The sequence below is a fragment of the Tenrec ecaudatus genome, chromosome 8, assembly GCF_050624435.1.
Source record: "Tenrec ecaudatus isolate mTenEca1 chromosome 8, mTenEca1.hap1, whole genome shotgun sequence".
Classification (NCBI taxonomy): domain Eukaryota; kingdom Metazoa; phylum Chordata; class Mammalia; order Afrosoricida; family Tenrecidae; genus Tenrec; species Tenrec ecaudatus.
The window spans coordinates 143,549,537-143,561,815 of record NC_134537.1 but is presented as its reverse complement, the minus strand read 5'-3'; the positions used below and the strand labels follow the sequence as shown (position 1 = coordinate 143,561,815).

Genomic DNA, 12,279 nt, shown 5'->3' with positions numbered 1-12,279 from the left:
AAACCTTACAAGTTTGTTTTTGGTTTTTTTGTTTGTTTTATTATTTTTTTTACAAGTTTGTTTTTTTCTAGGTTATAACATGTTCAAAATTTTAAAATTAGGAACAAAAAGTCACCTGACACCTGTTCTCCTAGTTCAGCAGGTCTCAACCTGTGTGTCGCGACCCCATTGGGGGGTCAAACAACCCTTTCACAGGGGTCACCCGATTCATAACAGTAGCAAAATGACAGTGATGAAGTAGCAACGAAAATAATCCTATGGTTGGGGGTCACCACCACATGAAGAACTGTGTGAAAGGGTCACGGCACTAGGAAGGTTGAGAATCTCTGTCCTAGTTACTCAGTTCCCTTCTAGCCCTCTTTGACCAGGTACTGTGTTTTATATCCTGACAAGGAAATGCATGCATTCTTGTTTCTAACACAAGTAATAGCATGCTTCACACCCCATTTTACCCCTTGCTTTTAACTTTTAATGTCATAGCTTAGCTGGGGTGCCATATTGGTACATTTCTAGATTTTTTATCTTATTTCACTCAGTGAAACAAATGCTTTACTTAACCAGTTCCCTGTTTGTTGGCTGCTCTTATCTCTTGCTAGTTCATAGGGTGCTGCTGGTGGAGATCAAGCCCCGGAGAGCCAGTGAAAGCGGTTGTTCCTGCTGCGTCAATTTATAACCTTTGCCCATTTGGCTATTTTTCTCCCCTTCTGATTTGTGGGAACTCATTATTAGGAATTTCCTGTTTCTTTTTCTTTTTTTTTTTAAGGAGAGTGGTTTTATATTTTAAATTTATTTTTATATGTAGTTATTTAAATGTTTTAAAATTATCTTGAAGTAATATCAAACTTAGAAAAAGTTTCCAGTGAATTGGGAGAATGAGTATGAATACTTCCTTGAATACGTCAGTGGGTATGTCCCTCAGAGATAGACATTCTGTACTTAATTCTGTATAATCACAAAGTTGTTGCTAGTTGCTGTCACACCGACTTTGTGTATAACTCAATGGAATGCCTGTGCCACAATCCATGATTACTGGTGTGTCTGAGTCCACAGTTGTGACCATTCTGTCGTACCTTCCAACACTATCCCAAGATTCCACTGTGGTACATAAGGTTTTCATTCATTAATTTTTTGGAAGTATGGTGCCAGACATTCTTCCTACTCTGTCTCAGTCTGGAAGCTCTACTGAAACCTGCCCATCACAGATGACCCCGCTAGTCTATGAAATACTGGTGGAGTAGCTTCCAGCATCTTAGCAACATGCCTCCCACCACTGAAAAGCAGACTGACATACAAGGATTACGCGACTAGAACGTATTCACGATCAAGCCCGTAACCCACGGCCTTTGTCTTTGGGCTGGTTCTGATTCTTAACAACCCTATAGGTAGCGTAGAATTGCCCTGGGGGTTTCAGAGGTTTCTCCCGTGGTGGTGCAGTGGATAAAGCAGCTGGCTGCAGACCGGAAGGCTGGTGTTGGAATCTATAGGTGGCTGTGCTGGTGAACTATATGGCAGCCTGCTTCTGTAAAGTTGGGAACCCCATGGGGCAGTCCTGCTCTGTGCTATAGGGTCACTATGGGTTGGAATCGACGCAAGAGCCAATAGGTTTGGTTTGCTTGAATGTTGAAGCAAATGGACTGACACATCTTTCTGCTGCAGATTGGCTGGTGGGTGTGAAGGGCCAATCTTCTGGCTAGCAGCCCAGCACGTAGCCACTGGGCCACCAGGCGCTTTCATAACCACAGCACCACCTTCTACAGCAGGGACTTGGGATCGGTGGTTGCATGATCAGGCCAGCAGTCTGTCTATCCCTTTGACCCTAGAGGAGAAGGCACCCACTGAAGTTGGGCTGCTTGGACTCACGTTCCAGCACTGCTGCCTGCTATCTGTGGTCTTTGGGTGAGTCACCCACCCACCTGGGCATCAGTGTCCTCACCTCACAAAGGGTAGAATTGTAATACGCACTTCATAAATTGGTCTGAGATTAGATGAACTGCTTAGAAAAGTGATTGTCACAGTGTAGAGGAAGGGTAGTTGGCAACAGGTTACATTTTATATTATTTTAATAGCCATAGATGAGGTTATTGGACATCATAGATTACAATGGCAAAAAACGAGAGCCAGTCCGTTGCTGTCGAGTGGATTCAGACTCTTGGAGAGGGCTTGGGCTGCAGAGTGGAACCGCGTGCTCTGTAGACTCTTCTTGAGGGGAATCTTTATGGAAGCTGATCTCCAGGCCTTTCTGAAGCACCACTGTCTTGCTTGGGACAACCAGTGCTTAGGGGAGAAGCTGAGAGCACACTTCTTGTACCACCCAAGGACGTTTGCCCCTCAACATAGCTGTAAGTGTTCAAATAACCCGGAATGTATTTTTGTCCTTCTCTTTTCAGGTTTCAGAATGACTACCATGTTGACTTGCACTTTGAAAAACCTTCCCAACCTATCCAAATGGGCCCTCGGATTTTGTAAGTTTACACCTTGCTTCCTTCCTTTCTTTTCTGAGATTAGACTTGGGTTTAGAAGCATCTTATAAACATACACACGTCCGGCTTGTCTCTAAGCCTGCGTATTTTGTTTTCCAGCTATAAGACCACTGAGCTGCTCCTCCAAGCTTCAGATCGCGCAAGGTACAGTCATTTTGTAAAATACACATTTCCGATTGAAATATCAGAGTCTAGATTCTGCATTCATGTCATATATAAAAAACAAGACTCATTTATGCCCACCCCCTTTATGTGAGAGCCATGAGTGATGCTATTGCCTTTAACTTTAAAATTGACAACGGGCATACAGCCTGGTGTGGGTGGCATTGGGCTCCAGCGTGCTGACAGGAGGCTGCTTCCCAGAATTTGAGACTTTCTATCAGATAGATGCTTAATACTTGTTCTCCTTGCCTAGGTTCCATGCGTACTCTAACGCCTGGTTTCTGGTTCACTGTAGTATTTGTACTTGGATAATAACTTCATGAAAAAAGATGGCTCTCTTCCAGATTTGCTTCTCTCTGGGTAACGTGGCCACATACTGGTCACTGTACTTTCCTGTGCTGTAGTGTCTAAGAAGAAAATGGAGTGGTGAAGATTGCTAGAAGCACTTTGAAAGCTATAAACTTGATGGTATTTTTATATCATTGGACATTCAATACAGTGAAATTTGCAAATGCCAGAGTTTGTGTTAGATGGAAACTGACCAAAAGAGAAAAATGCAAAATTTCACATTAAATAGACTGACACACAAGTGGTGACTGTACGCTGTCAAAGGTAAAAGCTTGTGAGACCCAGAAAAGCAAACTCTGGCCCCCAGTTCCTGCTCTCAGGAATTCCCTGAATACTCCCAGAAGCTGCTGAAGTCTGACTTGAAATGCTTCAGATACCAAATCCATTTCCTGCAGCCTCGCAACTCTAATCAGAATGTAGAATTTCAATAGCCTACAGAGAAGAATTCCTCTCTGTCTCACGTCACCTTTCCCCTGATTGTAATGCTCGCCCAGGCCTTGGCTTTGCACACAAGCAGGCCTGCTCCTTGCCAACCTGGAGGCAGTCAGACTGAATGACTGAATACCAATAGAGGGGAAGCACTGAGCTCGCATTGAGAGGAGCCTCCTTTATAGGACTCTTTACTCTTTTATATGTTTCTTCCAAACTAGATGGCAAACTTCTAAGAGTCTTAAGCCTTTCTGTATCCCCAGCTTTCCACACAGTGGCTTTCACATACTTTGGTGACAGTGGGGCAAGAAGGCACAAGAAACATGACTGACCCACCGGTGACTGCGGGCACAGGGAGCAGGCATGTGTGCCTCTGCTGAGCAGGTTTTAGGTTGCAATGATGTTTATAACTCATTCCTCCTGAAGCTCACATGGCCACCTCTCACCTCCCACTCCCCCCCCCACCCCCACCCCCTTGACTGAGCTGTTAGACTTGAAGGGACTGGAACAAAAAGGCATCTTGTAGAATTCATTTTTCCTTTTTTTTTTAGAATTAGTTTCTTTACGCCATGCAAGCTTGAAGACAACACTGAGTACTGATTAGTCAGCTGTGTGGGTTGCTGTTGGCTTGATTCTGATCAGCTTTGCCTAAGGACACCAGGCTGTCTCTGCCCGACCTTGGGGAAGGACGAACTCTAGAAGAATCTGCCCCTGGTTTTCCTTTTCTGTATTCTAAACTCACATCCGTTTTCATTTTGTAGCTCTAGCTACCTGCCAAGTGAATGCCTCCACTTAGATATATCTCATTATGATGAAGTTAGTGTGCTTAAAAAGGGGTGTCCTCCTCTTCCTTCCAAATCCAGTCTCACTCTTTGTAAGGCAGTCAGATTTCTTAGTTTCTAAGGAGCCTGGTGGCATAGATTACACGCTGGGCTGCTAACTGCAAGGTCAGCAGATTGAACCCGCCAGCCATTCTACCGAAGAAAGATTGACAGCCTTAGAAACTCACAGGGGCAATTCTGCTGTGTCTGGGGGTTGCTGTGAGTCAGGGTGGACCCGATGGCAGGGGAAGAGGGGCGTTCCTCCGCAATCCCGCTTTCCAGTCACCTCATCTCATTAGCCGCCAAGGTTCTTAGTCTTCTTCCGTAGAGCCTCTTGCACTGGGCCTTTCTTTTCTAGCCCCACTGACAGCCGCTCTATTCCTAGCATTTAGTGTGTCATGCTTGGGTGACCACCTCTCCCCCATTGCTTCTGCCTCCTTTGGCACACCTCCAGAATATCTTTGTACCCTGCCTGTCAGCCTAATTCTTGGCCCTGGTGACACAGTTTCCCAAGTTCCTTGTAGAATACATGTTGTGAAAATAGATCTGTTTATCGTAACTATTTCTCAGTGACATTAATGGGTATGAGTGGCTAACATTTTATTTCCAGTGATTTAGGATTTTCCTCCACCTAGTAATGAAGGAGTGAGGATAGTAAGTGGATTCCAACAGTACCTATTGGTTAGGAAAGGAGTGAGGTCAAGTTAGCTATAATAATGCACTTGCAAGATCTACCAACCGGGGTCACTGCATCCGAATAGACATGATGGCAGTGGGTGTATTTTGGGGGCTTTATGTGCAACATCGGTTGCTTTTAACATAAGATGTTATCAAACTACGTGGGTGAAAAGGATTTTGTGAATGACGTAAGTGGTTTCATCGCTGCTGTAATCTCTTTTCCTTCAATGTGATTTAGAAACTTGTAAATGCTAACCAGCTTCTTGGCTTTTCTTTGAACTGTTAAAATGGTTTGTTAAGTGGCAATTGTAACGTGGCCTTGAGCCATACAACTAATCTGAAAAGAAGATCTGTCTGTGAAAAATAACAGTGTCGGCGTGAGCGCAGTGCGCTGGCCTCCCTTTCTGCCTCCGCTGCCGCCATGGCGCCTGTGAAAAAGCCTGTGGCGAAGGGGGGTCAAAAAAAGAAGCGGGTTCTGAAGTTCACGCTGGGTTGCACCCACCCTGTAGAAGATGGAATCATGGACGCTGCCAATTTTGAGCAGTTTCTTCAGGAAAGAGTCAACGTGAATGGGAAAGCCGGTAATCTTGGGGGAGGAGTCGTAACCATTGAAAGAAGCAAGAGCAAGATTACGGTAACCTCTGAGGTGCCTTTCTCCAAAAGGTATTTGAAATATCTCACAAAAAAATATTTGAAGAAGAAGAATCTACGTGATTGGTTGCTTGTGGTGGCCAACAGCCAAGAAAGCTATGAATTACGCTACTTCCAGATTAACCAGGATGAGGAAGAGGAGGAAGATGAGGATTAAGTCTTCTTGGGAATATTTTGTATAAGCCCTTTAATAAAACTTGGGAACTAAAAGAAAATATAACGATGTCAGACTTCACGAGTTTTCACTGATAGTTCTTTGAACTTTTTACCTCACAGCCACCCAGACCAAGACGAAGAAGACCTTGGCCAAGCCCAGCATGAAGAATATCGTGGTGGTCGAAGGTGTTCGCATCCCCTTTTTGCTGTCCGGCACTTCGTGAGTACCGACGCTCGCTGGAGCTGCCTACTCCTGCTTCCAAGGCACTGCAGGGGGCTGTACAAATACAACTCTGTGGGCAGTCGTACTGCTAGTGGGCTAATCTATAGACAGCGCATTCATGAACTCGATGGAGAATAAGTAAAGCCAGCAGTGAAATAACGCGGCAAAACTGGTTTGACCACCTTCTTCTTCTCAGGAAGAAGCCTATAGGTGCTGAGTATAGTATTATATATGGCATCACAGTAATAGTGTTCTCTTAGCTTAAACCAGCGCTGTTTGGAAAGAGAGTCTAGAGCAGCAGTTGTCAATCACTGGGTTGAGACCCCTTTGGGGGTCCAATGACCCTTTCACAGAGGTCACCTAAGACCATCAGAAAACACATCTTTCCGATGATCTTAGGAACTGAGACACCACTCCTCTATCCATCTCCAGGCAGGTCCGCCCACATGCAGATACGCCCACATAGGAGTGCCCGGCGTGAAGACTGTTACACATGCTACACCGTGCTTCAAGACAAAATTTCATTTATTTGTCATTAGAAATAAATATTTCACAAAATATAATTACATCTTGTTTTTGTGATTAATCACGATGCTTTCATTTTGTTCAATTTGTAACAATGAAATTACATCATGCATATCAGATATTTACATAGTTGATTCATAACAGTACGAAAATGACAGTTATAAAGTAGCAAAGAAAATAACTTTATGGTTGGTGGTCCACCATCACAGGAGGAACTGTATGAAAGGGTCATGTCATTAGGAAGGTTGGGAACCACTGGTCTAGGGCGAGTACTGAGAACTTCCCCCACTTTACCTGTGTGGAGACGATGCGTTGTTAGATACACCAGCATGTGGTAAGAAACACTGGGGGTTTCAGGTAGATTGGAAGAAATAGTAAACTTCCAGGGTTTTGATTGAGATGATTGGTTTTCTTTCTCCAGATATAAAGAATTGATGCCACATGATTTAGCCAGAGCTGCACTTTTGTAAGTAGATGCATTTTCTCTCTGTTTTTTTCTTTTTTTGATTATATATATATTAAATTAAAGATGCTGTTCTTCAATTTCTAAGTTTAAAATTACATATTTAGCAGAATTTTTATACCCAGGGTTTATTAGCTTTTATGTGGTGAGAAAAAAACAACTCTTTTTGTACAGATAGTATTTGCCTTTTGTAATTGGTAGTGTGTAAAGTGAAGCCCCAGCACAGTATGACTGTCGTATTCCCCACCAACCTTTCGCCAAATAGTTTTAGATCTGCCAAGTCTTTCTGCCCGAACCAGTTATTCCATTAGCAATTACAGACATGTGACTTTTCTAATTCTATTCTTATGCTTGTCAGCTGATGTGGTTCTCCAGAAATCCTAAGGGACTCTCTCACTGGCACCTAACTGTAACAGTAGTTCTACCTGAATAGCACAGCTTTCCTTTCCTTTCCTCCTTCCTTCTTTTAAAATGATAGGGACAGATAGATTGTTATTCCTTCACTGTGTGAAAACCAAATTTGGTTGTTCTTTTTGATGCTCAATATCTCACATTTTATCAGTCTAAGCTCTTTCAAGCTGGCTCCAATGTCCCTTTTATTAGTTAGTATTTTCCCTTTTTCTATTTTGTAGAGCCCTGGGGGCAGAGTATGTTTCTCCTTGGGTTGCTAACCTCACGGTCAGCAGTTCAAAACCACCAGCCGCCCCAAGGGAGACAAATGAGACTTTCTACTCCTGTAAGGAGTTACAGTCTCTGAAACCCCAGGGGCAGGTCTACCTGTAGGGTTGCTGTGAGTCGGGATATCTAGATTCCAGTGATTTTACTAGTCTGTAGATACAGCATACAGCAGTACAGTGTATTGCAATACAATGTACACATTTCAAGCATATGGTGTAATGGGTTATGGCAAACGTGTACCCCTACGTGTCTGTTTGTGATACAGCCCCTCTGGTCTTTGAGCAGTGCCTTCCTCTGCACACGGTGTGAATGGGGCTCACTTTGGGCTTTTCCTGGTACCACTCATTTTTAAACAGAACCCTGGGCTCCTTCAGTGGAGAACCGCTCTTAGAAGCTAAGTCTGGGAGCAGATGTTTACCCTTTACTGTGGTGTTGCTGCGTCTAGTGCCCATCAGTGGGCAGAACTAGAAAAACATTTATTGTTTATATTATGTTTATATCACCCTTTCAAATTTAATGTTAATATACTTGGATGTTTGCTTCTTTTCCTTGATTTTATATTTGCCTCTTGCTCCTCCTTTTACCAAAACGTCCTTCCCCGCTTGCATGAGCGTGCTTTTTCTATCCTACTCCATACGATTGTTCTTTCTGCTCTCCCGCTTTTCCTGGCATCAGGCATCAAGAGACTGACTGAGTTAACCACGCTGGGATAAGCAGCCAACGGCTTCTCTTAGCTAACCAGTTATGGGATTGCTGCAGAGCTGCGGCCTCCCTGTGGTTTGTCTTTATCGATATTACAAAAATCCATCCATCAGTTACATCAAATGAACTTGTCCAGATGCTGCCATCATCATTTTCAAAGCATTTTTGCCTTTCTGCTTGAGCCCCTTGATATCAGCTACTCCTTATTCCCTCCCCCCTTCTTCCACCCTCGTGCACACTGAATAAATGGTAGATTTTTTTCCCAGCCTCCCTGTTTTTAGATTCCAGGCTAGCCTTTGTAGATAAGAGTGATGTGCCATGGGTTGGTGCGTGAACTGTCTCTTTGTTTGGGCCCTGTGCTCGCAGGGGCTTGTTGCACCGCACCAATGTCCCGAAGGAAGTGATTGATTATCTCATCTTCGGCACGGTCATTCAGGAGGTGAAAACAAGCAATGTGGCAAGAGAGGTGAGTGGAAGACCGACAAGAAAGTCCTTTGGGGTTTCGATGGCGGGAATTTACTTCTTAACGTGAATTTTGCCTGTTTCATTTTCACCGAAAGGGTGACTTTATGATTTACATAGCATTTAAGCGTCTGCACAGCGTAGGGCAAGGGGGTGGAGAAGTTTCTGCATTAGCCGGAAGACTGTGAAGGAAGAAAGCCTTTTTTGTGCATCGCTTGTTTGCGTTGACCAGGCCCTTTCAATTGAAGCTTCAGTTTTTTTAGCCTCTGAACACACAGACAAAAGGCAAATAATGACCAGTTTTTTTAATCTATTTTAAAAGTATTCCACTGTAAATCAAATAGCATATTCTTATTGACCTAGCTTGGGCAGTGCTCAGGGAAGTGGCTGGTGCTATTCTGAGTACTTCTATGCACTGTGGCTTTTACAATTTGCTAAGAGCTCATTTTACGACTTGCTTGTAACTTGTTTATAACTGCTTACTCACCTGTTCCAGGTTTTAGAGCAAACTGATTTCACAGAGGCTTGCCTTTGCCCCAGTTGGCATAGCTCCTACTGTGTGTTAGGCAATCTAGATAACGACAGGCCTTGGAATGTCTGTGGGTGACGTGCCCAAGAGGCATTTCACAATGAACAGTCCAGACTCCTCTTCAGGATTTCGTTTCCGTATGAGAGCGATTCTCTGGAGAGAGTTGGCTCACTTCCATGTGCTAGATAAACCATTTTCCTTGTTTTTAGACCATGCTTTCTGCATTGCTGTGCTCGGTATTGTCGGGGAGTTTAAAGTCCAGCTCTGCCCCTCTAGAGAGCAGGGAAAGTGAGCAGGACTGAAGGAACGTGTTCCACCCACCTTTGTCTCTTACTGTCATAGAAGACATAGTAATACATGGCCTACCAAAAAAATAACTGCTTGTTGTAGGGGGTGGGGGGAGGGAGTAGGAAAGAAGAATTAATGAACAGGAATGCTAATTCCCTTCTGAAATGTTTGTTTTCCCTGGACCTCCACATTTCTAAATGAACAGTTTAGAATATGGCAGTTTTATGAACACAGCAAGGTATTCACAAGACACTTACAATTTTCCTATTTCAAAATGACTCTTAAAAGAGCATTTAACAAGTATATATTAAATCTGGTTTACATTTTTTTCTTCTATCCTAAAGCTAAACCTACCATGTTTTTCTCTCTATGTATATTCTCTGGAGCTCTGACCCCAGAATATTATCTCAAAATCAAGACAGACACAGAAACTAGCTGGAAGGAGCTCCCTCCGATAATATTCTGTAAAAAATTCTGGACATTGTTCTCTCTCCCTGCTGTATACTTATGATACCATCGGATGAACCTTGGTCTGCTCACCACAAAGTCAGAGTTTGAAACCACCAGCTGCCCCTCAGCCGGAAGATGGGGCTGTCTGCTCCGGTAAAGAGGTGCGGCAGCGGAAACCTTATCTAAGGTCCCTGAGTTGGAATCGACTCAGTGGCAGTAAGTTTGGGCTTGTTTGTTTGCCCCGTACTGGAAGAACCTAAGTAGTAAACCAATTTCATTGCCCAACTACTAGGGGCACTTTGGCAATCTTCTGAAAGCCCTAGAAAGGATTTCTACTCAGAAGCCCCGTTAGGGGCAACTTGATGGCCCCAGCATCAGCAGCTGGAGACTAGTACCAGCTGGGAGTGTGCCATCATTTGGCAGGAGCTACAGAGAAAACTTGGGTGGAGGGGCTGTGTCAGCTGTGTTTTGATCTAAAAGCTAATATTCTTGCTAACTGAAGAATTTCTTTAGGGACCCTTGCCTGTTTTTGTATTAACTGTGCTCACATAAGACCCTAAAAGGCTTCTGGTGCTAAGTTTCCACGAAGCTGCCTTTACCCAAAGGCCTCAACATGCAAAAACCCAACTAAACTCACTGCCATCGAGTTGAGTCCCACTCAGAGCCTCCTTAAGTAGCATAAAGGGGCTTCAGGAAGTTCATGGAAAATGGAGCAAAAAGATGATGGCATTTTCCCCCATGAACTTTTTGAAGCCCCTTCATATTTCTGAGCTCTGTAGTTTAATGAAAAGGGCATCTTCCTCCTTCCAAATAGGGCACGACTATCTGGAGCCTGGGCTTGCCTGAGAGCTCTTCCAATTTTAAACAGCAGCATGTGTCTGGACATGGGTCACCAGCAACCACTGCTATTTAAAGTTTCGTCAGTTCTGAGTCTGCTGAGGCCAAGGGTAACACAGGCTGGAAAGGACTCGTCACATCATGACCGCAGAGTGCCCTTGCCTTGTCCCACTGCACAACTCTCCTCCCGTTCTCTGAAGACCTGCCCCTGGCTTCCCTTTGAAGTAGTCCAAGTTGAAATGCTGACATGCAATTCCCAGGGGCTAGTTTTCAGCAAATCATTTCTACATAAGGGTTTGGTTGGGCACTTAATATCAGGCCTACGAGGGAAGAGCAAAAGACAGTCATATTGAATGCACATGATGGTAACACATATTTCTATAGATTATGGCTTTTAGAAGGGCAGAGAAAAAGAGGAGAGGCATGGGAATTCCAGAACACTACTGTGTGCTCCTGCGGAACCTGCACCTGGCTCAAGAGGCAGTTGTGACAGCAGGGAAAACCACATGGTTTAAAATCAGGTATGGCTTGTGACGGGGTTGTATCCTCTCACCGTATCTATTCAATCTGTATGCTGAGCAAATCATCAGAAAAACTGGCTTATAAGAAGAAGAATGCAGTATTGGGATTGGAGGAAGGCTTATTAACAAGCTGCCATGTGTAGATGACACAGCCTTGCTTACTGAAAGTAAAGAGGAGTTGAAGCACTTGCCGATGAAGATCAAAGATGGTAGCCTTCAGTGTGGATTCAAACTCAATAGATCAAGAAGACTAAGGTCCTCATAACTGTACCACTAGGTAACATCATGACAAATGGAGAAAAGACTTCACCTTACTTAGATCCACAATCCACGCTCATGGAAGCAGCAGTCAAGAGATCAAACAGCACATTGCATTGGCTAAATCTGCTGCCCAAGACCTTGTTAACGTGTTGAAAAGCAAGGATTTGAGGACTCGTGTGTGCCTGACACAGATGCATTATATGCGTGTGAAATTCAGATATTGAATAAGGAAGACTGAAGACGAATCAATCCATTGGAACTATGGTTGCTGGTGGAGAATTTTGAAAGTACCAAGGACTGCCAAAAGAACAAACAAATCTGTCTTGGAAGAAGTATGGCCAGAATGCTCATTAGAGGCAAGGATGGTGAGATGTCATCTCACATACTTTGGGTGTTTTCCAGAGAGTCCAGACCCTGGAGAAGGACATCATGCTTGCTAAAGCCAAGGGCAGAGACAAAGCGCAAGGAAGACCTTTGACAAGCTAGATTGATGCAGTGGCAGCAGCACTGGGCCCACGCGGCACCATTGTGCGAAGGATGCGGGATCGGGCAATGTTTCATTCTTTTGTTCCTGAGGTCGCTGTGAGTTTGAAGCAACACCCGCGCACCTAGCAA

General features: G+C 44.1%; 1 protein-coding gene and 1 pseudogene across 1 annotated transcript in view; both read left to right on the top strand.

Annotated features, from left to right (window-relative positions):
• Positions 1-12,279, top strand: part of HADHB (hydroxyacyl-CoA dehydrogenase trifunctional multienzyme complex subunit beta) — a 35,417-nt gene that overhangs the window by 8,089 nt on the left and 15,049 nt on the right. The window contains exons 2-6 of the mRNA XM_075557002.1: positions 2,388-2,462; positions 2,580-2,624; positions 5,846-5,945; positions 6,895-6,939; positions 8,683-8,782. Coding sequence (XP_075413117.1) covers positions 2,396-2,462; positions 2,580-2,624; positions 5,846-5,945; positions 6,895-6,939; positions 8,683-8,782 — 357 coding nt within the window. The 5' untranslated portion in view covers positions 2,388-2,395. The remainder of the gene's footprint in view (positions 1-2,387; positions 2,463-2,579; positions 2,625-5,845; positions 5,946-6,894; positions 6,940-8,682; positions 8,783-12,279) is intronic.
• LOC142454521 (large ribosomal subunit protein eL22 pseudogene) lies at positions 5,325-5,789 on the top strand (annotated as a pseudogene).